Below are 26,710 nucleotides of genomic sequence, written 5' to 3' on the forward strand. Positions count from 1 at the left end.
TACATTGCGCATAGTTAGTTGATGTTTATATGTGGTGTGTCCCAATTTTAACATAATTTGTCTTGGATTTTTTCCTTGATTTTTTCCTTCCTCCCGCCCCTCTTTCAGGTATTTATATTTAATGACATTTGTGAAATATTGTTAATGGAATGTTACAAATACCTGTTTTTTGTAACTCATTATTGTTAATATTTTTATGTAACTGATCTGTAAAGTTTCCAAATCAATAAAATATGATAAATTGCAAGAGAAACAAATTAGGGCAAAAAAGCCATACAAAGATTTACAACATTTTGAGTGTGTCCAAATACTTGTTCACAAATCTGGATTATCTCCAATTACAGGAGTTATTTTCAATTTATTTTTTGACATCTCATCAAAGGTGAAGAAGAATATGGAAGTCTGAGCATTTACGGGGCTGACGACCGTCATAGGCTGGTTTAAGTGATCACTTTACACACGTGTAACATTCACCAATTCTACCCATTATTGACAACGACACTACTCATTTCTTGGAAGTTTTATATTAATATGAACCAATTTTGTAACATTATTCTTGAATCGCTAGAACTTCACTAGAGACATGGTGAGATGAAAACAAGATTTTTATTGAGCAGAAACACTTTTATTATTATGTCTGGTCAAATTATAAGCTTGTATAATAAAAATACGAAGATTTGTTTGAATTTTTAATTAATATAAATATCAATTACATTAATACAAGTATAGTAATTTTAGTGATATGAATCGTCCGCATGAATGTGGACGAGGCGTGGAATGTTCGCAGTGACAGAGTGGCGTGGCGTTATACATAAAAAATGATAGCAGTAAACCGTGTTTATTTTATGTCGATTCCTTCCCATCGGATTGAATATCGAAAATGAAGACGTATGTAAATTCACATGGCTTAAGAGATATATATATATTATGGTATACATATAACCGTAAGCTTATTGTTGACACCAATAAAGGTTTTATACCTATGTTCTCCCTCTTGATGTGATTTATTTGGAAATAAACAAAGATCTGCCTAGTGGATACAATGAAAAATGTTATCATGATGCAATTATTGAGCCCATGGTATCCGGTTTTTAAGACAATACCGTAGCTTGTTATTGTCTTGTCATAATTTGTTTCACTTGAGCAACAAATATATCGCTCACTCCTTTCAAGAACGTCATAAATCGAAAAAACTAGATTTTTCAGGAGAACGTTTTTAAAGTTTAAAAATATAATACAATGTTTTAAAATTAAATATCAATCCACTTTTTGAACATCATACTGTGCAACAGATCTTTTAAGGTAAAACCTGAAGTTTTTTTTTTCCATTTGAAAAATATTTAGGATATTTAAAAAAATGATTAAACAATACTTTTTCTTCAAAATGCAATAACAACACTTTCTGCCCTGTAGCGGGTAAATATTAAGTTAAAAATATGCCTCTTTTGCTGGGATATAGTACATTTTTGGGCATTCCGAAAACATGCACAACTGAAAATAGACGATTTTTTATTTATGACGTTCTTGAAAGGAGTGAGCGATATTACAAACGTTTCCTGTAATGGCCGTAAGCAACCCAATTTAGTCTTTATTTTGATTAATTAATTTAGTGCTCTTTTAATAAATATTACATTCGATGTGGATAATTTAATGGGGCGTCCGGGCAGAGGGCATTTGAGTAGTCTACTTGCAAACCACGTTATGTTGAAAAATTTAATTTTTAGCCAATGGCGGCAGCCGGTATAATATTAAATCTTTTACCGATTTAAGCTTTTTTGAGATTTTAGAAAGAGAACTGTTATCGGTATAGCAAGTTTTTCAAGAATATTGATTTTTTTCTATTCTATTTTATTCATAACTTAACGAGTTTTGGCAGATTTTATTAAATACGGACGTTAATATTTTAATTTTTCTACCGAATGGAGCCATTTTCTTAAAAAAACTGATTTTTTAAAAACATTATGTGGTTTGCAAGTGGACTACTCATTTCCAAGCTACGAAATTGAATATAATTGGTCACACAAAGTGTTGTTCTATGTCTCATAACGATGTCCAATAATCAAAGTTTAAATGTACAAAGTTGTTGTGACGAGAACCATATTTGGACTCGGTTTTTATTGCGTGTTTCTAAATAGCCTACAAAAAAATTCAAGAGATTACTGACACTTTCAGTTGGTTGTAAGTTATTCATGTAACCAAATATGGAATCCGTCGATTACGAAACTTACTCTCAATGTACGTATAACACATTATATACTCAGTGATCTAAATCTTCCAAAACAAATCTCTGTCAAAATCTGTCATTTTGAAGATAACATTTATTCCATAAAGTTTAAAACCGTAAATTAAAGATTTTTTGAGTGAAATTTCTTAAGTGAGTGCAATTTCAGGATCGCGTCACGTTCATCAAGCACATTTCAGAGGTCATCCTGGGCGCCGGAATCCTATGGATTAGAAAAAGACATGCGGGATTAATGCTCTCAGGTTGCATTCTTAGAACATGTCCAACCATGTCCATCTTCTCCGATAAGGACTTCCAATATGAGCTGCGTTGTTCTTCTCCTCGCATCCTCATTCCTGATGAAGGAATAAACTAATGTAGGAGCCACAAATACGCAGTACGTAACCAGATTTGTGCACTAATTGGCGTAATGAGCTTTGATTAAATAATTAAACCATATCCGCTTCCTGGGTGGAGAATATGGAGTCCACAAACTGTCTCCAGGCTTTTCTGTCGGCTGCCAGCTCCCTTGCATCCTCCCAAGTCAGATCCGCGTCCCAAAGTTCTGACGAGAACTGCCGACGAATTGTCAGCAGTGGTCGTCCTGGGCGGCGCGAACCTGATGCCTTGTAAAAGAGGCAAGCTTGATGGGGCGTCCGGGCTCTCAGGAGGCTCTCAGGAGGTTCTCAGGCTCTCAGGAGGCTCTCAGGAGGCATGAGGAGTACATGGCCAAGCCAACTGAATCGCCTTTTCTTGACGACAGTTGTGACCAAGATTTGCTGCGTCCTACGCCTTATCTCTTCATTTCTCACAAAGTCAAACCACCGCACGCCTAAAATTCTTGATGAGCTTCAAGTAATCTAATTCAAAAACCGAATTAAGTAACGACTTATTTTGAAGAAGTCGTTATTTATTTCGGTTTTCAATTCGATCGTCCATCACCGTTATCTGGGAATAACCTATTGTGTGTGAACAATAACACCAGGTACAGCGTAGTCTGGTCGCCAGATAACCTTTCCAAACTCACACTTAACAAATCATTTGTGTCATATGCAAGCATGTTAATGTACTAGTAAAATCAAGGGATTCGATTGGCTGCACGTTTGTTTGTTTGAAAAATAATACAGTGACCATGACTGATGTTTTGAAGTTGGGACAAGGAAGGCCTTTGTCTGGAAAAACCAATGAAGTCGTGTTAAATGATTATAAATACATTCAGAATAAAGTTTGATGGAGGTAATTATCAGATGTTAATATTCATTTAATTAACGCGACAAAATATTTTAAAAATATTTTTTAATATTTTTTAATACTAAATATTGAAACATAAGGATATTTATTTTTTATTTTTATTTTTCTATCAACAATATTGCTTTCTGTATACATAAAACAAAATAATGGCCATGTTTTAGTATTAATATATAATAATAATAATAATAATATGTTCCTTTTTCAGGGGATAAATCAACGTGTATAATAAAAAATAAAAAATATAAATTTGGTGAGTGGGATGTTGCATTGCATGATTTCAACAAAAACAGTGGCTTGATTTTTAACGTGTATGATGACGATGTGATAAGTAGTTAATTTTTTTTTTAATTTGTAGTTTTTAAAAACGTGTAAAAATAAATAAATAAATGTATATTTTTTCCATTATTTACTCGAATTCTAATAAACTTATATTTTTTCACCATGGTCACCCTATGAGAGTTTGGAAAGGTTATCTGGCGACAACTCTACCTGGCCGGAAGTTATTTATGACTCAACCTAATAATGCTCAGTAATTTGAAATGTATGTAAAAAAAACATTTTCTCGTTTACTCAGCTTTAAGCTGCTACAGCTAAGAGATGCATGAACGTGGAAGAGGCGAAAAATGTTTGCAAAGACAGTGGTGTGACGTTCTATTCTCTCTGCCTATCCCTGCGGGGAAGCGGCGTGATGGTTAGTTAGTTAGTTACTCAGCTTTAAATACCTATAATCTTAACACTTATACTGTGTAAAGATTATTTGGAACGAAGGAGTAAATAAAGACTACTGGTCTAAACGAATTTACGAGGAGTTAGAATTTGAAGCCAAAAAATACCACGAAACAATTGATAAGAACAAGTACATTAAATATTTAAACAGGGACAGGTATAGTGTAATAGCATGAATGAGGAGATGCATAAATGTGGAAGAGATAAATAATACAGACACTGATATAGGCATCGTGGCGTTGTGTTCTATCCTCACTGGCTACCTCTGCACAATAGCGTCATAATGATAAACGTTAGTAAACATTTTTCAGTAAAAAAGATTTTTTTCTTGTTTCTTTTACTAATGAATACATTTCAAATAAAATATTATATTTTATTCTGAAGAACAACTAATTGCTAATAATGCGCATACATTTGTAATAATTTAACCTTTTACTTCTGTTACACGATAAGTTAGGTTAATTTGCAATGTGTTATTTTGTAAGCGTTACTTGCAATGAACGTCGTAATTCAAAAACATTTGTCTGATTCGATTTAACAGCAACAGACATCGTATAAAATAAACCCGGTATTTTAGCGTGGATTGAGTGAAATGTCTGACTTGTAATGTGTCACACAGAACTTACTGTCACCGCAAATTATAATAATAAATCTCCCTAGTCCAGCATTTTGGAAGCCCAAACGCTTCCGGCATGGTAATGTAGTCGCACGATTTGAGGCACGTCACAAATCACTGGAATAACTTCAAACATAAGTACACTTTCAAACTTATATAGTTTATTAATTTAACATTTTATTAGAATCGAGAGTCAAATATCGAGTCGGTAGCCAGTTTGACGGATTCCAGGCAACTGTTATAAAATGATAAGTCTAAACGAGGGGAAGCCGCTCTAAGAGAGATCTTTCGGACGGAAGTCCCTAGCGCATTCTGTCCTTTTCTAACGTTTCACGGAATTATACAATGCTCCCGAAGGAGTGAAGGGGATGAAATCTAAATTAAACTCCGCACGCATGTATATGTATTATATCTGGGCACATGTGAGCATATTCTATAGCGTGAGGGTGTGTATACATGTGGAATAACTGGAATATTATAAATGTAATATAACACATACACGAAGATAGCCCTCTCCGATGGTTTATTTTTGTAATTAAATAACTAATAACAAACACAACTGGATATTTTTAGATAATTTATTTCTTTATTTAAGGGCCATAGCGCGGGCGCATGTTTGTATTTTACTTACATAAATAACACGAGAACGTGTGTCTATAGAAAGGTAATCCAACAAAGGAATGTTCGTACAACATAGTTCCTTTAGTTAATTATCGTGGTTTCCGATTACTGCTCGTCAAATACAACTCGGTTATTTGAAGTCGTGTGAGGAACGGTAAACTATATTAACAATTTTCAATATAAATGCAATAGCATTTGGAGATACGGAAGACAAAGGCGTTGATTAAGTACAGAGGTGGCCAAAGCGCCGATCATGGTCGACCTGTCAAACAGTCTACGCCAATAAGTAAATGGATTGAAATTTGGACTTCTTTCTCAACTTTTCCAAGATAGTAATTATAATAAGAATTACATATACGTATTTTTGTGCAGCTTATTAAGCACCCATTATTATTTATTTTTTTATCACCCCTTGGGGTGATAAAAAAATGGTGCTGTATATATGTATGTATATATATATATATATATATATATATATATATATATATATATATATATATATATATATATATATATATATATATATATATATATATATATATATATATATATATATATATATATATATATATATATATATATATATATATATATATATATATATATATATATATATATATATATATATATATATACACTCGTATATATGATATTAATTAAGTGTAAAAAATAGATTCTATTAAATGTACTATAAGGTAACTTAACAAATAATAAAAATAAATAAACAAAGTAACATTATTTGGCTAATTTATAAAGAGCCATTTTCACAAAATATCGTCTCAAACGCGCTTAACATTTACTTTACTTGTATACTATGTATTACATAGAAGTAAATTTTAGAACTGGCACTTTCTGCAATCTAACGAGTATCAATGTACCAACCTGTCAGGATCTCGCTTTATTTCTATATATTGCAATCATTTATCTACCGGAATTATTTCGAGTCGAGGCTTTAGCAGAAGCCTTCATACAAGTTTTGTCAAAGGCTAAAAGTTAAATAGTAGAGAGCAATGCACTGCGGAATACTCAATACTCGCAGAGAATGGCTTCGTATGAGGGAATAAAAGCCAACGTGTTTATGTCAAATGATCCTAGCCAATAGCAGACCCGCTAAAATAACAAAATATAAATAAATAATAACAACATTTTGAGTGTGTCCAAATACTTGTTCACAAATCTAGATTTTCTCCAATCATAGTTATTTATTAGAGTTATTTATTATATTATTTATGACATCTCAACAAAGATTAAGAAGAATATTGATTTTAATTAATGTTTTACTTAGCTATTGTGAGTGAAAAAATGAAATGGTTAAAAGAATAAATAAAATCGTGGTTAATCGTCAGAGACAATATAAAACATCAATTGAAAATTTTACATTCAGAATATTGACCTATGTACTTCACCTGCGGAATGGGATTGCCTGGACGACCGAGCTCGAGATAGCTAGCACAGTAGCTGATAAGAAGAAATCTATACTAAACACTAAGTAAAACATTAATTAAAAAGGGATAGATTTTACCACAAAGTGACTGCCGAATAAATTAATAAAAAAATATTGATGCCTTCCCAGCGGTAAATGCCCATTTACGGGGCTTACGACCGTCAAAGAATTACATTTTCCCACCTCAGTAACTTCGTCCATGCTGACATAAATAAAATAAAAATATGGTTTACACATTCCCACTTTTCTTTCGGAGGATGTGTTTGTATACTCGGGCGGTAACATTTTATTTTTGAACCACAGTTAAGTATGGTACCAACAAGATATTAATGTTCCTTCATTAAAATTCAGTTTGTCCAATGGAAGTTTAACATAAAACCACCATCTTGTTCACTAAACTTCAATCGAAATAATCCCAGTTGAGGTTAATTAAGAAGTTGTTAAACTCACGCTTACTCATAATCTGGCAGATCCTGCAAAGCTAACTTACACCTTTCCTTATTTACAGAATAGATAATTAGTTTTGATTTAGTTTACATTTAGACCTGAAGATGGAAGATTAGCTTACGAAAATAGTTATAATTAAATAATATATAACTCAAGTGGTAAAAACAAGTGTTTTTTTATAGCTTCATCATGTCTTACCACAAAGTGAATGCCGAAACTATATATTAAAAATCATTTAATTGTTTGTAAAACCGTTATCCCTCATCCAACTCAATAGTTTTATCAGTAATTCCAGTAGTCTAGTCATTCTCATATCATTTTTCTACTAACTCGAGGCCGTGCTAATCGGCATACGCACAAAATAAATTCATTATTTTTCATTGTTGAATAATGTCAACAAAAATGGCCGTCAAAGATATTAGACATTTGTTCATTTTTTGTAAAGAATTTCAGTCAGAAATATTCGTATAATTTTTAAACACCTGTTTCAATAACATTGTTGAATTAATGTTACAGTAAATATAACGGTAGATGGCGCATGTAATGCCTATTTTTTAGTGTCCCACGAAATGATGATAACGACAAACGATTAATTAAAAATAAACAATAAAAATTCGCGATGTTCCAGCGGTAACGTGGTGATAAGAGATGTTGGCTTTCTTCCAACGAAAGATGGATTGTATGGACGAAGTCAAAATGAACTAACTGAAGAATCCTTCAAGGAAGACGAAATAGATGCTGCAAAGACAATTAATAACGTATGTGTGTGATTACTGAATAACCCAAAAGAGTGGGTGAATGTAAGAAGAAACGAATGATAGAATTACAATTCTAGAAAAGACACACCCAGATTTCCTACAAAATGTGCAATTTTGGATATCAATAAATTGACTCCCATGATAATTTACAACATGTTGAGTGTGTCCAAATACTTGTTCACAAAATCTGGATTATATCCAATTACAGGAGTTATTTTCATATTATTTTTTGACATCTCATCAAAGATGAAGAAGAATATGATAATTGATTAAACTGATGTTAGTTCCCTTCTACCCGGATTGTGGTAAAAATCTTAATGAATATAGAAAACTTTCGGAACTTTCGGAACGAAGATTTCTAAAAACTTCAGAAAATCATAATTCACATTTTGAAAAATATAAAAGTCAATAGAATGACAAAATGTATGCACAAAATATATTATTTCGAACCGCGTGTAAGCAGCAGGATGAGAGCGAGTTCGGCTGTCCAAACTCAAAACACAGTAAGGGACATTTTTTTTGTAGTACGTTTTTTTTTGCATTTTGGACTAAGTAAATTCTACTTAGTCCAAAAATGCAAAAAAAAAACATACTACAAAAAAATGTCTCTTACTGTGTTTTAAGTGTGGACAGCCGAGTTGTGGTGTAAGTTTACAGAGCGAAGCGCGAGTGATCTAAAAGTATGCTTCAATAATGGGATAAGGGAACCTCATGAAGTTACCAAGTTACCCTGACATGGTGCGTTGGATCGTTGGGATGGCGTAACAAGGCAACAGGCTTCCTTATAATGAATCACTCTCCTTATCATTCATCTTTCACTTTGTGTATACCACTTAGCGATGAATGATAAGGAGAGTGTTATATTAACATACAACAAAGTTAACAAAATTCTTAATACACAAAAGAATGTTTTTAATAATTTATTGATTTGATGATTACATTACATATGATGATTACGTTTCATAGTATTTGTTTAAATATATATTTTTTATTCACATTTCTTTTATTTCTCGATGTATTCATTTCCTACCGTATCGACATACTTTGTTGTTTACATTATTTTTTTCCTTTTTCTACATATATTTTCATTGTATTAGCTAACATACTTATTTTATGTTATAAATATATTTTTTTAAACAAAATAAGTTTGAACAAATATTGCATTACAAACAATAATTGTTATTATTGCACATAAAATTATCAGTGTGTTGACGGCAGAATTATTCGTCAATGCCAAATTTTGGCATTGAAAATATCATTTCATTAAACTTGTGATACAATTATTATAATTATTTTTTGTTCTGAATTAAAAAAACATATGTTTTAGTATATGTAGAATATAAAAGAATGCGGCTAAATAGTGAAAAATAAATTATACAGAAGTGTTCTGACGTGCCTATGCGCAGTATGTCAAGGTAGTAAATTTTCCGCCCTGAAGGTGTGCGTTGGGTAAAATTGATACATAAAAAATGTTATCGTTATTTATATTATTATATGTTTAAGATGAATTTACGTAACGATAAATTTGTCCTAAATCGACGACTGTTAGCAGTATTATTTCACCAACTAATATTCGTACACCCATATGAGAGGGGGCCAATGACTGAATTTTTTGGCAGTGCATTTCGCTTAAAAAATGGTAGCATTATTGTAAAATAGGTCTGCTTCAATGTTTTACTTTAAGCTTATCTCGTGATAAGCACATAAAATTGCATCCAATTTATTAATATAACTAGATATCTTAGAATTTCCATTTCCAAACGGGTTGCGGTCCCGTGGTTAGTGTCGCGGACTCTTAAGTCAAAGTTTCTCGGTTCGAACCCACTCTACCACAATTTGATACCTATTTCTAATAATGAGCCGCTTAGGCTAACAGAGATAGTATGACATTGAAATGTTTGTGTAAAAAATAAAGATAAAACACATATTTCTCTTTCATTAAAAAAAAGTTGCTCTCAGAATATATATTTCTTCATGGACGAATTAATTTCAGCAACAAAATCTATCAAACACACGCAATCTTCTGCTTCATTATGTCCTCTAATAGCTCAATCACCGTTTGTCGTAATAGTTTCATTTCTCTTCATTTTTAAAAGACGTTAACTTGTCACATTGATATGTGCCAGTGTGTGTACTGTCCGTATTACACTAACTTTGTACGCTGGTTTTACTAAATTCCATGATGCATTTCATATGCATCAAAGATTATATTAACGCACGTTCAAAGAGACCTGTCGCCAAAGCACTTTTACGCATGCACGGAGATGTATTTTCTTTACTGTTCTAACGCGTGAGTTGCCTTTACGAGCGTAGTATGTCTCACTCATGTCACTGTCCCGAGAAACGAAACAATTCTCATTTCATAAAAGCACAGAATTATGTGCAAACTGAAATATGCACGTTAACAGATTTGCGCTTTGAAGAAAGTTTGGCATTAGTTGTTGTGGAAACTGATCTTAAAAAAGATGTTGGTTATTCAATTACAGATATTAGTGAATTTAATTGTGAGGAGTGTAGTGTATTGCTTATATACAAGTAGTGTGAGCTCCATATTTACAAATCCTATTCATTTTTGATCTAGTAACGTAAACTCTATCCAAAAAATATATAAGCCGACCCTAACCCCCTGTATTCCACCCTTATCTAGTTAAAATTTGGTATGGTAGAGTGGCGATTTTGTACCAGAAATTATGAGGAGAGGCCTAACATATATTTTTTATGGAAATTTCGTTACTAGTGCAAATATCAACAAAATTTATGAATACGGATAAGTTACTACTTAATATTATGTAGGTGGTGTGTACAATATATCAAGTCAATTTGAGATACATGTTACTTCAAAAAAATAATAAACATACATAATTCATATTACATATTATATTTTACATTTAATTATTCGTGTACTTGTGATTATATTGTAATTACCGTGATTGAAATGAATTAAGCAATTAAAAGTTTTGACAATTGTGTAAATATAAATATGTGTTTTAATAAATAAAATAAAATGATAATAAGATTTGCTTTAAAGTATTATTTAAGTGCATTTAAATGCAAACAAAACATCGACCAATAAAGATGTATGTATTAATTTTAAATTAAACACATATTTTTTGAGTCTACTAAGTTGTATTTTATTGACAAAAACACATAAAAATTAATATTGTGACAATTGTTTCGCCTTGTTAGGGCATTATCAAACAAATCTGAAGATCAAATGGACTACGGTCCTTATGTAGTTAAACAATTATTTTTTTGTTAATAATGTAATTTTTTGTTAATGGTGTTTTTGTTAATAAAATACAACTTAGTAGACTCAAAAAATCTGTGTTTGTTTTAAAATTAATACAGAAATTAAAAAAGAGTTCTACAAATTAAACGCTAAATCAATAAATAACAAAGACTTTTCTGTATTATTAAAAATGTTGATGTTCCTTTGTTCAAAATCTTAAGAAATTTCTTTAATTTGATCGAGCCACTGCAAAGTTTATTTTTTTTTAATTAAAAAGGCGCATGTCAAAAATCATGTAATTATTTAGTAGAATGTGGGTTGTGATATCTGCCTAGATGCTGTATTTTTTTTATCGAGTTATAAGTTCTGTTATGTGTGGACTATTGTTGGATCAACTGGAAATTGATCTATTCAACACGTTTCCCTAATCGACTCCCGACGGTGATATCCATTCAAACTCCGGAATGAACCGCCAGTTCCTTAGCTTGTTAAAGTCCTATTAACGCTACATTAGTAATGTCCCAATAAATTTAGAGCTAAAAGGATTAAGCCATTCTTAAAGACTTATAACTTTGTGATTTTCCATCTTATAATTAAAACAGAACTTTGTTTTAAACTCACTATAAATATTTTATTATAATTTAATTATAATGTCCATCGGTTTCAAAGCTAACCCCTTATTTTTCAAGAATGATTAATAGGTGCGATCAGTCTTATTGTGGAGACTGGCCGGAGCATTTCGTCGTAACGTTATACCTGTAAATAAGCATACTTCTTTATCTTTGTCGAGATATCGAAACTTTATGATAAAATTGAAACGAAATTACCACATAAGTAATACTCTTTGCTACTAAATTATTACGATCTGACATTTATACGAAAATAAAAGATCTTCTTCAATATTTAATTTTTGTATTTTTTTTAGATCGTAACAATCTCATTTTAATGACCTGATGATGGAAAGATTATTCCAAAACCGGTATTCACGAATAAGTGTTTAATTAAGTGGTATTACACAAAGTGAACGATGAATGGCAAGGAGAGTGTTATATTACCATATCACAAAGTTAGCTTTTAACATAGAAAATACCATGTATCGCATAAGTACCTATGGCGGAACAATTTCAAAGCTTGTCATTCTGGCGGTACGACATAAAATTGTATTTCCAGTACTGATTTTTAATACTTCCGTGATATTAAAACGTATTTTACAAAACGCTACGTTAAATATGATGCACGTTATAGTACGATTTTATCTCATCCGCGTAACGCTGAGTGTTCTACTGGCACTACTATAGCCGGTAATGTGTATTCCCCAGTTACATGTACTGCTGTTTGCATGACGGATGTTGATGATATGACTATTCTTACCATATTCTAAGGACCTAACATGCAATATGTTTTGTAAGTAATACAAAATATATTTTCAAGATTATTTTGAAAATTTCCAAGTCTTTGGGTATGAATACAAGATTTATCGGCTATGAGGGAATGTTTTATTATATTTTGTATATTAAAAGCATTGTTAACTTTGTGGTATGGTAATATAACACTCTCCTTTACATTTAACGTTCACTTTTTAACATTAAAGTGGTATTACACAAAGTGAACGATGAATAATAAGTTGAATGTTTATGATATATTACCCCACACGAATTTCAACGCTGTGTCAACTTGATGGTCAACTAAATGAAGGTAAGGAACAAATTATCTCCTAATCTGAGATCTATCCAGAATTCGGCCGAATATCAATCAAAACTCAACACCCAACATTTTAGAATCTTTTATTATTACATTAAAAGTATTTTATTTATTGTTTCGGCATTTACATTGTGGTAAGACATGATGATATTATTAAAGAAAACACTTGTTTTTATACCACTTGAGTTTATTTTAGTGACGACTAGTTTCGGAAGCTAAGCTTCCATCTTCAGGTCTGAATGTAAACTAAAAGTCCTGTGCACTTCACTATCGAAATAGTGAAGGATATTGGTACCATAAACAAAGCTATGATACAAAATGCCAAATCCTCTTTTGGTGGGACGGAAGGTCTGTTGACGACTGTCAAAAGTCCGTCTTCTCCTGGAGAGATTTATGTGGTTTCCTTCCAGCAATGAGCGAATGCAGAAAAGTTTGGTCCACACTAGATTATCCCTCCTGTTTCAAACGCTGATTAAAATAAAACAGTTTTTTTAGTTAGAAAAAATGAAAATTCCACTTAATATCTATAAATCTTGTAAATAAGGTAAATATCTATCTAATGATCTATAAATCTTGTAAAAAAGGTTAAACAAGGTAAATAATAAATGCAACTTCCGTATCAAAAAAATAACAATGTCATGTGCTCCAGATGGAATATATGTGAGGGAAGAAGGTCGTTGGTTGTGTCTCCTCCATTATTTGTAGAGATCAGATTATAGCGCTGTAAGTAACGCGTCGCCGACGACGACCTGAATTGGCAGAGGAGAGTTTAATGGAAGAAACCTATGCTCTTCCGCTTCCGCCCACTTTCGAACGCGCTAGGAGCATTATTACCGAATGTGTCCTGCACATACAAAGATATTACAACATATTTTCATATGGTGTACGGAGTGTGTGGAAGTTTTTGGTAAGGGAATGTTATTAACTATGGGTATTACTTTTCATCTCATCAAAAGATGTCTCTAGTTAAGTTCTAGTGATTCAAGAATAATGTTACAAAATTGGTTCATATATATAGAACTGCCAAGAATTTGAGTAGTGTGGTTGTCAATAATGGGTGGAATTGGTGAATGTTACAGGTGTGTAAAGTGATCACTTAAACCAGCCTATGACGGTCGTCAGCCCCGTAAATGCCAAGACTTCCATATTCTTCTTCATCTTTGATGAGATGTCAAAAAATAATATGAGTATTATAATGTTTTAGAATTTAATAAACCCTGACGGTGATAAGGTTCTTGTCTAAACCGGTTGGTTAAAGTGTACTTATAGTAAAAAAGTGGTTAAAACAAAATTGTTTAGTTTTAAAAAGTTTACAAAATGTACCACAAAGTATCTGCGAAAAACATTCAAGAAAATATTCTATTCATTACAGTTCAAAATATGACCAATTCTGGCTTGTCTTGGCGGAAAAAAAATATAAATGCCGGTTCAATTATTTTAAAATAAATCTTTAGGTGACTTTGACTCTTCACCCTGAAAAAAAATATACGACGCTAACCTGGCAAGTTATTTTAAAAGTTTTTTCATTTATGTCATTTTAAAAACAGTAAAACATTTACCATATTTTACTTTGTAAAAAAAAAGATATTGCTTTTTTAATGCAATATGAGCTGATTTTATAATTATTTCATTTACAATGATTAAAGAAAACACTTCGTTTTTTACCACTTAAGTTTTATTATAGACTACATGTTTCAGAAGTTAAACTTCCATCATTCAGGTCTGTATAATAACTATTATTATAACTGTTATTATACAGACCTGAATGATGGAAGTTTAACTTCTGAAACATGTAATCTATAATAAAACTCAAGTGGTAAAAAAAAAATAAGTGTTTTCTTTAATCATTGTAACATGTCTTACCACAAAGTTAATGCTGAAACAATAAATAAAATATTATTTAATTTGTTGGGAATTCCGATGTAAATAATTGCTTTGTTTTTGTAAAGTGAAAAGTGTTTATGTTGAATTAAATTATTTTTGTGTGTTATTGTGAAATATAAATTAAAATCCTACAATATACAAACTTGACTACACACTTCGCTTGCTACCAGAACTCGCTGTTTCGGAAGATAATGTAAACGTTCGTGGGTGGTAGTCGTATTACTTGTCAACCGAAATAACGTCACTTTTACAGCGGTTATCGTAACTTCATATTTATCGCAAACACAATAAGTAGCTTACAATACAATCTAAACACTTAAAAATTGTTATTGAAATACGTTTTATTCCTTTAATATTTATTTATGAAAATTATTTGTTTTTAATATTTAATTGAGGAATTAAATAATGAGTAATGCTAATGAGTACTGGGAGATATGCAACACAACGCTCACTCCTTTCAAGAACGTCAACAATAAAAAAACTTATTTTTCAGGAGAACGTTTTTACAGTTTAAAAAAAAATTACAATGTATAAAAAATAAATATCAAGCCACTTTTTGAACTTTTTACTGTACAACAGATCTGTTTAGGTAAAACCTGAAGGTTTTGTCTCCATTTGAAAAATACTACATACATTTAAAAAAATAATTAAACAAAACATTTTCTTCAAAATGCAAAAACAACACTTTCAGCCCTGTAGTGGGTAAATATTAAGTGAAAAATATACCTCTTTTTCTGGGATATAGTACATTTTCTGGGCATTCCAAAAACATGAACAACTGAAAAATCACGACTTTTGATTTATGACGTTCTTGAAAGGAGTGAGCGATAAGTGAAACACTTGAAACAGGTACGAAAAATATAAGGAGTAAAGAACATGTCTTAATTTTAAACGTTTATAAGTGGATGTCACCAATTGGATGCTGAATACGTAAACAAATTTATTCTAAATGAAGTGGCCAGAAACATGTCCCTTTTTCTTAGAACTGAGGATTCGTTACAACGACGCAAAGTTATGTGTATTTGACACCCAAAGCTGTGAAGTATGATATTGATATTTAAGGGATCGTTTAATAATATATTGTTAACGAGAAATTGTGAAAGAAAATTAAAATACTGTGTGAATAGTTATTTTATTTATTTTGCGCAATAAATTTAAACATTTTCTTTTTTGTATTAAATGAAATGCAGTTATTAAGATATTCGCCTTAAACGATTATCAAATTCAAAGAAATAAACATGTTATCCTATTCTTGAAACTTCTAGATTCTAGATATATTGATCAAACTCGAAACACAGTGCGAGAGTTTACTACATATATCTATGATGGGACAGTGAAAGCTTTTATTAAGCTAATCCTAGACAATATTAACGTTGTGAGAAATGTTAGAAAACATCATTTTCGATTTATTTTTCAATTTGAGTAGTGTGGTTGTACATCATGGGTAGAATTGGTGAATGTCACACGTGTACAAAGTAGTCACTTAAACCAGCCTATGACGGTTGTAAGCCCTGTAAATAGCCAGACTTCCATATTCTTCTTCATATTTGTTTATATGTAAAAATTACTCAATTATGTTGAATGATTAAAATCACATTACGCTTACTTATCGCCGTTGTTTTGCTAGTGCCAAATTATTTTGGAAATTTTTAACATTAATTTAATAAAAGACATGTATTTTTTGAACGTGGGTAGGTTAATATTAACTCGTTACCAGATTGCTAGCTAATTACAAAGCGTAAGATGTCATCGGGAGTGTTCTAAATCTGTTTGACAGATGCCATATAAAAGCATTTGGTGTCCATTTTATGTATGAAACACCAAATCATAGACTTGTTCTCATATGCCATTGTATCGCAGACTAGTACTTTGCAGTGAATCACTCGTTACGAATCGCCTCTTCGGATTAAAAGTGGACAATTTTCAAAAATATTCTCAATTGAGTTTATATGCGGAAACGTTTGGTATCACCAGTGTATATTGACAAAAGAGAAAAGTTCAAAAAAATGCTCCCTCTGTTGCAAACTTTTGGTCCATATTTATTGTAGTATAATAATTTCATAATTGTACTGAAAGAAATAAATATTTTATAAAATATTATTGTTTTTACTACGAAAAATATTTTTTCCCCTAAATTTAATCGTATTTATAAATTAAATATTCAAATATGAAATCGTAAAACTTAATCATTATTTTATATAGAAAAGTATTAAAATTCAAAACGATTATTTTCTGACCTACCTACGTTTCGGCAACTATGTAACAAAATTAATACAAATATAATTTTATTTTACTTTGAAAGAATGATAATGTAACTAGCAAAAAATGAATGTTGAAAATATCATTATTATTTTAAATATTGCACGTTAAACCTTTAAAACGCACTCATGTAAAATTAGTATATTAAGAGATTATACAGTTTTAATGCGAGAAGACGAAATATAGAAGGTAGAAGTGCCATAAAATCCTGGCGTAAAGTTGATAGCGTAACGAGTTGTTATGACTATGGGATATGTAAAGCTCCGTGTTGATAATATAATTGATAGAATATTCAAGTCCAAAACAATGGACCTCACACTATGAACAGAATTACCGATATGTGAATTCAAAAGTTTTGCTTGAGATAACGATAAACCATTGTTTCGTGTCTATCGGCCTTATCCTTAGCCGAACAAACATTGTGGTAATGTCGCTATGGTGCTTGGAAGCTTTTATCGCCTCCCCTAAACCCTTTGCCCATATTATTAAATTTATCCGACTACCATGAACCCCCTTTTTCCTACTTTTATTAGTCTCCGTTTCTATTACTCGGCTGTACAAACTCAAAACACAGTAAGGGACATTTTTTTATAGTATGTTTTTTTTGCATTTTTGGACTAAGTAGATTCTACTTAGTCCAAAAATGCAAAAAAAACGTACTACAAAAAAATGTCCCTTACTGTGTTTTAAGTTTGGACAGCCGTACTACTATCTCGCCTTTCCAGACATACATAATACATACATTCCCCAAATCATATATTTATATGTATATATATATATATATATATATATATATATATATATATATATATATATATATAAATATATATATATATGTATATATATATATATATATATATATATATATATATATATATATATATATATAGTATACATATATATATATATATATATATATATATATATATATATATATATATATATATATATATGTCATTGCAGCTATTTTTGTTAAGTCGAGATATATGTCGTGGAATTTTTTATATTTTATAAATAATAACGATAAAATAAAGTGTTTTAAATGCCACCCGTAAAGTGAAGTGTCATGTTTGTTTTACAATCGGTATATTTATATATATGTATAATAATTACCCGTCTCGAGATATATTGATGCATGAAGAATGCACCCAGTCGATCTGATTTGCTGATGGATTTATGCTACGTTTGGATTTGTAAACAAATCGCACACAGTGGTAAAGAGGCAACTGAGGAAACTTGTAGCCGAAATGGCACATCACTCATATCGTTTCTCAATTGAACACATTAAATAGTTGAGATAAACACATCAGATTTGACACTCATGGGTCTACCATACCAATAACTAAATAACGAGTATTATTTATGTCAGTGTTAGATGCTTTTTGTGGGTTCTCGTGGTAAGTTCAGGACTAAGCGTTCACATGTCGCATGTATGAAAAGCAAAAACAATAGATTGATCTGACTATTTGTACTTGATATAGTAGCCGTGCCGCGTGCTCCCGCGTGTACCGAAAGCTCCCGAAGACTGAAACGCACTGAGTCATTAACCGTTAACCATTATGTCCAGTCTTATTCTATGTAGGGTAGACGAACCATTCTTGAACAGCTTCATAATGATTATCTATTGTTTATTGTAACTGCAGACAGTTGGTACAATTTCATGTTGAATTGTTGGGTAATATATTCAAAATTAAACAAGGTTAATATATTAGACATTATCTTATTATATTAGACATTATCAAAACCCAGGTCAAAACCATTATCGGTTTTGATAATGTCTTAATAAGACGAAACGCGTCACGTATTAACATATACATAAATAAATGTAGAATTTAATCCAATAAACCTTGTTTAATTTTGGATGTATTACCCAACAATTATCCATTGTATTTGCATGTCATTTACGCTTCATACCTAATAACAAAGCTTCATTATAATAATGATCAAATTAAATGGCGCCATATTATTTTATATTTTATTTAATAAAACAGACAAAATATACAATTACTATACATTTATAGTCCTATAATTTTAGTTGTGCTGAGTCTATCCTCTCCTTGGAGAGGGATTTTTTTTGTTATTTTTTTGTTGTTAAGACATGTTATACGTTAAAAAATATATACATATATTACTGGGGAGCATTTATTATTTTCGGTGCGAGTGAGTTATCTAGTTTTGTTTTTTTTATAGTATAGTGTTTATACTATAAGTAAAAATATTTATAAGTAAAAATGACTAACCACAAAGTAAATGCTTTAATAATTAATAAAATTGAGAGTATCTACTTAGATCATTTTTTTTTTGCTTTGTCATAAAATACCACTCTTTCCCAATAACAATTCGAGTGGTATTCTTTCTTAATAGTTTCTTATGGTTATTATTACAAAAAAAAATAAGTAAGCAGAATCTAGGAAACTATCGAAGTAATATTCCATATAAATTAGACTAATATTATTAATTTAAAATACCCATAATTGGGTCAATGTCCAAGAATGATTCGCCCACCCTACAGTCGAGTCGGTACGGCGAGCGTTAGATACTGAGTACTTTGCGCTGGACGGTGATTGTCGCGAAGGGACTTGCCCCCGTTTGCGCTGTGCCACGGCTTTACAATGATATTACACAAATACGTACTGAATAAGTTGAGCCCACATGACGAAACTCGCTAACAGTTTGATGGAGCACGCGATCTATGGGCAATGCAATCTGTTAAACCGGAAGAATACTACTAATATTATACATAACCCGCGTTATCTATTCGAATTAAAACCCAAGCTTTTAATTGGATTATTAAGATTGTTTTAAAAAATTGCCATACAAGGAATTTGCTATACAAGGAGTTTTTTGTTGGTATTTTGTGATGTTTATTTGAGAAAAATCTATGCAAATATTTGATAGGTTAAATGTCTATATTATTCATTTTAAGAATGATCACGATGCAAAATAAATCAATAATACGGAATGAACGATTCTTGATAAACGTTCAAGATCAGTGACTTGTAAAGCACTGAGCGCAGATATCTGTAATATAATATAATACATACCAAACGATTGCAATGTTAGCATGAACAATTATTTTCCATCGTTATTCATCTTCTATAATACTTGCTCTATATGTCTATATTATTTATTGATTGGCATTAACTTTGTGGAATAACATGATTTTTATAAAAAAAAATACTTGTAGAATACCATTTTTGAGTTTATGAATGTAAACATGACTAGGTTCGAGAATTACAGACGTTTTTATTAACAAGTGAAAATACAAACTGCATTATACTTACTCAATAGTAGAAAATAAAACAAAATAACCATCTCGATCTTAAAAAATGAGGGTGAAAGAGCATTTTGGTATGTATAACGTATTTAATATTTTTTGTCTACAACGATTTTTTTAAGTAGTTTAAATCGGCGATTCCTTAAGAAGGCAATATCTCTTCTCCGGGGGCCCTAGAGATGTGTATGAGAGTCTTACTACAAAAAATATTACATGTTATTTATTCTTTGAGACGTGTCTACTTCTGGGATTTTTTTTGCATTCTATGGTAGCTTTTCATTCAAAAACACACAGGTCGCATAATTTATTAATGAATTCAAGGGTCTAATGGGAATTTACGAGTATTTATGACAGGTTAAATACGTTTTAAAATCAATAAATTATAGAATAAGAACTCGGCCGTTCAGTCCTTTCGTCGAAAATGGGACATTTACCACACATGGCTTGCATTTTATTGTTTTTCTAACACCAAGCTAAAAATACAGAGCGTTGTTGGCGTACTACTGCGTAAGTTTTTATCTCCTTAGTCACATCAGATCAAAATAAATAATTGGAAACACACTTAGGCCTGAATTAACTTACAACTTTGAGTGTAGGTAGCGTTGATAACGATCCATGCGTGATTTTGCAATCAAACGTCCAAAATTTTTATGTTTAACACTTGAACATTATATTTTGTACAATGAACATTTGAAGCAGTAACTGGTGATTTTTAATTTGATAACTTTACTAATCACATTATCAACTCCATTTTATAACGTAATCTTTATCACCAACTAAAGACTTGGAAAAGAAGTTGCTAGCTTTGACCGAAGTTTAATAAGAAGCTTTAAGTTTTAATAAGATTTCACCTCAAAGGAATCGTACAAATAAGAGGTAAGTGAGATTTATTCGTTCAGAAGATACACATCAGTGAATTCGTATTACTTTAGTGATCCGTTCACCAAGGATTAATTGAACGATAGATCTTTCATCGGACGAGGGGAGAGAATTAATGACGACTAGCCAATTCGTAAATTCACTGATAAATTAAAAAATAACTTCACAGAAGCTAAAAAATAAATAATTAACCATAATGTTACCACGGCATTGTTTCGCAGGGATTAGGTCGATAGTTGACGAGGTGCCCTATGAACTACATATTTGGGTTCAAATAGGGGTGTAAGGATTTTTTTTAAATTACCTAACGTCCAAGTGACTCTGAAATCTAGCTACGGTTTATGCAACAACGTTTTTCATGACCCTACTCAGGCTTCAAGTTTTTATGTTTCATAGCCTATGCCTACTCGTGAGTGGATTTACTTTTTATGTTTAATGTTACTATAATTTCATGTAATTCATGAGTGAAAATTCTAAGCAAAAACACTCGCTGGGGTGTAAAGAAAACAGTGAGTGATTTTTAAACAACACTATTTTGTAAATTGTAAGTTTTTGAAAATGTATCGAAACACCCTGTTACAATAGAAATAGTGATTAAGTGAAATTTTAATTAAAAATTGAAAGATATTGCCAATCGATTAATGAAATTTAAGATTATCTTAATCAAATAATTTCATGAAAGAATTTCCATAGTGTTATTTAAGTGGTATTACACAAAGCGAACGATGAATGATAAGGAGAGTGTTAAAGAATTTCTGATTAATCTGATCACCTTGCCATCAGGTAATTAACGATCTAGATTACACTTCGTCGATAAAATTTACTACCCTATGCACCATTGGGTGTGGATACGGATCTGAATGAAAGTGAAATGAAATATACTCTACAATATATTCATAATATGTACTTTCTCATCCCCGTTTCTTCGAAAAGGAATTAATTGCAGATTTTTCGACCAGCTTGTAATGTCGTTATCCGTTTATTTTTATCTTTTGCATGATTATGTTACCATAAGTTATCGGTCGGCCACTTCTCTGAAGTTTATTGATTTGTTTACATATCAGCAAAGGGAAATGGTTATTCACGTTTTCTTAAGTATTGAATTTAATATAATAGAAATTAACCACTCATTTGACCCGCATACACTAAAATTATTACACTCTGTTACAAATAAAGGTCAAGTCATGAACAATTTAGAAAATTTAGAAATACATAAAAAGTTAAATTCTGATAAAACGTTAATTTACAATATGCTGTTTCAAAATATTCGAGCATTGAAGTCGCCCTGTGGGACGGTATATTTGGTACTCACAGATGGTGATGCCTGTCCAAAAATAATACTGAGATATTTTTTCGGCATTTCTTAAAAGAGAGCCTTTAAAAACCTTGCGGGATGTGTTTAAAAATCAACGAGTATTAAAAAGTTTTGGTGGTTTGCATTCTAACTTGTATTATGTACTGTACTGGATGTTCCCACAGTTCCCAGGTATTTTTTGAAAGACGCTTTTGCGGTTGTCTCGGCCAAAGGCTAAGGTTTATGGTCAAGTCGCAAATCATGAACAAAGGAATCCAATTACTTTGATGGGAATAAAAACTAAATCTAATTATCCTTTTTTTCATAGTGTAGAGCAGTGCTTTCCCAACCGGTATGCGGTGTGCAGAATACAGGTCTGCCGCGATCAAATTCTATGTTTTATATATTTATAATTTTTTACAAAATATTTTTAATTTTGTCTATTTTTCAAAATCTTATAAGGAGTAATCATTATTACTAAACAATTTTTCAATAGTCTACATACACCCCCAGCAACAAAAAAGCCGAACACGTAAAAAATTGAACTTTTTAAACACGTAGACATTTATGTATTTTTAACCTTCATTCTAACACATTTTCCAATCTTATGCTCTATAAGTTAAGCTATATGTATATTTTACATCAATGAAACTCTCTTCTTGACATTTCAAAAAAAAGTTATGAGGGTTTTTCTATTCGAGAAAAAAAAAAGTTTAAAACATAACATTTAAAGAAGTATTTTTATTCACGTTTAAAAAGTGAATAAAAATACTTCTTTAAATGTTATGCTTTAAACTTTTTAAACTAATATTTAGATTTTTTAAACATTTATTTAGTAAATAAAACAACTTAAAGCATCTTTAAAAAAATATATGCATTAACATTTTTCATGACCGTCTTCTGCCTTTATCATGCTATTTATTCGTCTTGGCATGAATTTGTATATCTCTCTCAAAAATTCTCCGGAAATTTCTTCATACCATATTTTTCTATTTCATTTTTCAACTCCTGAACCGTTTTAAGACATTTCATCCTTTTTTCCCAATTACGGCCCATAGATTTTACGTTATTTTAAATTCTGGGCTGTTTTCTGGTCATGAAAGCAATTAATTCCCAATGATTCTTTAAACTGTGATACCCTATGAAGAAAAACACCAAAATTAGTCTCCGAAATGTTGAGTGCAATAAAGTAAAGCATTAATACGCATTAGCCGATCGAAGAGTCAGAAGTCTATCAACCAATTCGTCTGGAATACATAGCTCTTTTAAGTATATATGTATTTTATATTACCATGGACAATCCTGGTACGACTGAAGCGTAAGACTGATCAGAAATAAGCGATCAAATGAACATTGCATCAATTTGATGCGATGCCCTACGCAGTATTAGGTGCAAATAAAAGTAAGTGGCATTAAAAAAATATGAAGAAAAATTTTCGACAGTTATAATATTTTAACAAAAAAACATTTAAATAAGTATGAAACCCAGACTCACCTTTATACAATTGACGATTAAGGAAAAACTGCGTTAATACAAAGCGGTGCCCTATGCGCCATTTTGTACGGATAAAGATTAAGAGGAAAAAAATATTTATGTTCTCTTTATGCAAATATGTAATCCATTGTGTTTGACAATGTTTTAATCTCATTGTCATAAAATATTAATCAAATAAAACTTGACGTTTTTTGTTGTATCAATATTTTACTCATAAAACACGCGTTTAAAATAACATTGTTTGCAATAAACGCGGGGTTATCGCATCGTTACAAGATCAATACATTTGCTATAAAACATTCAAAGTTTCAAGTTTCCAGGACACGAATTATTTTGTAATTCGTATATTTAAATTCCTGTCACATTCCGGTAATGGTAGTTAGTGAATGTAAGAGTTTGTAATAAATTTAGAAGCCTGCGGAAGTGACGACAACCCTTCCTGTAATATGCAGATAATTTCTTCACCATTTATGACAATGCTTAAAGTATTTCAGTCCATTGCTTACGGCGACATCGTACATTTATGAAGCTAGAAATACACATTAAAATTCGAAAGGTGGAACGCATTTCCGATGTCAAAGCTCCGAGCTTCCACGCGTGTCGTATGTGCTACTTGGGACGTGATGTTTTCGTGAGACATGGGACATTATCACGTGTCATGTCTCATTGCCTTGCACGTTCTGCATATCTTACTGCATTAGCCTTCACTTGCATGACATGTCAAACTAACGTACAGTTACAAAAGGCGAGAACAAAATAAATATCCTCATATTCCAATGCAACTAAGCTTACGTATTATGGTTACATGTAAGAATTATCACGTAGAGATTATACCATACCACGTTGAATAATCGACTGATCGATTGGTTGCTGTCAATGTTTCAATACATACTACTTTTTTTTTAGTCGAAAAAACTAGAGTATTAAATTATTGGAAGAATAAATATAACAAAAACAACATCAATTACCTTTACTACTTAATTTAAAATAAATTACATCTTTAAATTTATGGTGGTGTTTACTTAATATAATGTAAATTATATAGATAAATAATATATGGAAAAAGTATTTTTACATATTTTTTAAAACTCCTTAATTAATTTACAACATTTTGAGTGTGTCCAAATACTCGTTCACAATAAATCTCACCAATAGATGTCTCTAGTGAAGTTCTAGTGATTCAAGAACAAGGTTTCTAAATTGGTTCATATATAAAGAACTTCCAAGAATTTGAGTAGTGTGGTTGTCAATAATGGGTAGAATTGGTGAATGTTACACGTGTGTAAAGTCGTCAGCCCCGTAAATGCCCAGACTTCCATATACTTCTTCATCTTTGATGAGATGTCAAAAAAAAAAAAAAAAAAAATCCTTAATTAATAATAATTCTTTTAATTTTAAAACCGTATAACTAGTTCGAAGAAAAACTTTTTGTTTTCAATGCAAAAACGGTGTTTAAAGAAAAAAATCACTTACGTAAAATATTACCTGGATTTAGAGGAAATTAAGATGCGACTTACGAATACTGGGCCTTAAAGACAACGTGACGATCGACATTTGGGCGATCTATGCTAATTGCCTACCTCTATGAGGAAGCGAGTGTTTTTGCAAATAATTTTTCAATTAAAAATTCAATTAAATTAAACTGAACATGATCATAAAAAAATTAACTCACTCATGTGTAGGAATAGACTGTAAAACTACAATATAAACATATGAAGTTGAAGCCTTTATAGGGTTTTGAAAACGGTGTTCCATAAGTCGTAACTAAAGTCTGTTGGACGTTAGGTAGTTTCGAGATGATGGCTTCTTAGCTATCTCCTATTAATTGTAGGAACAGAGATTTTTATTTGCGATAATTTTCTTAGCTCGCATGCCTCAATCGTGTCATTTCAATACATAACAACTATGAAACACTTGATACACGTAATCTTATATTATTATTTCAAGTCTACGTTTATCATTTCGAAACACACTTTCAGTTTTTTTAAGCTCCGTTACGATTTTATGATATGGTTGTGTTTAATTATGTACCCAGTATCACGAAGAGCAGAGAAAGAAATAATAATGATTTGAAAATAAATCATTTATTAAAAAAAACTAACAACTGTTCACTAATTATAAATAAAATATTTAATTGATTTATATGTAGGTACTTATTGATTTTATTTTTCTAACAGCTTTTTTGTTTCGTAAAGGCGTTTTAACATACTTTAGTAAAAACGCAGTGACAGTTAAAAATGCATTATTTTTAAATAAAAACGTAGTCCATCAGGAAGCTTAATGATTACACTATAAAACTTACATAAAATAAACAATTAATCAAGTTATATTTATAGGGTGATATCACAGGAAAAAAAATCACGACACAAGACCGCCATCGAAGGAATTATGTTTAAAAGTTGTGTAATGACCCCTGCAAAGATGGCCAAGATTTGAATATACCCCAAAAATAGTTCTTCAAGAAATAACCAGTGGTCGTCAACATATTCAACCATATTTAAACAATTTGTATGTTTAGTTGAAGGGCGAATTAAAATTTTCCATCAAGTTAAGAAGGCGTTTGCGCTCGATGATTAAAGATTAAAGGAACGATTTATATCCAATTTTC

General features: G+C 31.1%; 1 protein-coding gene across 6 annotated transcripts in view; it reads right to left on the bottom strand.

Moving 5' to 3' along the window:
• pico (ras-associated and pleckstrin homology domains-containing protein pico) overlaps window positions 1–26,710 on the bottom strand; it is a 150,325-nt gene that overhangs the window by 26,284 nt on the left and 97,331 nt on the right. The window contains exon 1 of one of the 6 annotated variants that reach the window (XM_088266061.1): window positions 18,271–18,694. The exons of 4 other annotated variants lie outside the window; for them this stretch is intronic. In XM_088266061.1, coding sequence (XP_088122187.1) covers window positions 18,271–18,294 — 24 coding nt within the window. In that variant the 5' untranslated portion in view covers window positions 18,295–18,694. Of the gene's footprint in view, window positions 1–4,824; window positions 5,051–18,270; window positions 18,695–26,710 lie in introns of those variants that run through there. One more of the 6 variants, XM_088266062.1, reaches the window with a different exon arrangement.

Source organism: Brachycentrus maculatus, unplaced genomic scaffold (genome assembly GCF_059751285.1).
Source record: "Brachycentrus maculatus isolate JH-2025_06_01 unplaced genomic scaffold, ASM5975128v1 h1tg000261l, whole genome shotgun sequence".
Lineage (NCBI taxonomy): Eukaryota > Metazoa > Arthropoda > Insecta > Trichoptera > Brachycentridae > Brachycentrus > Brachycentrus maculatus.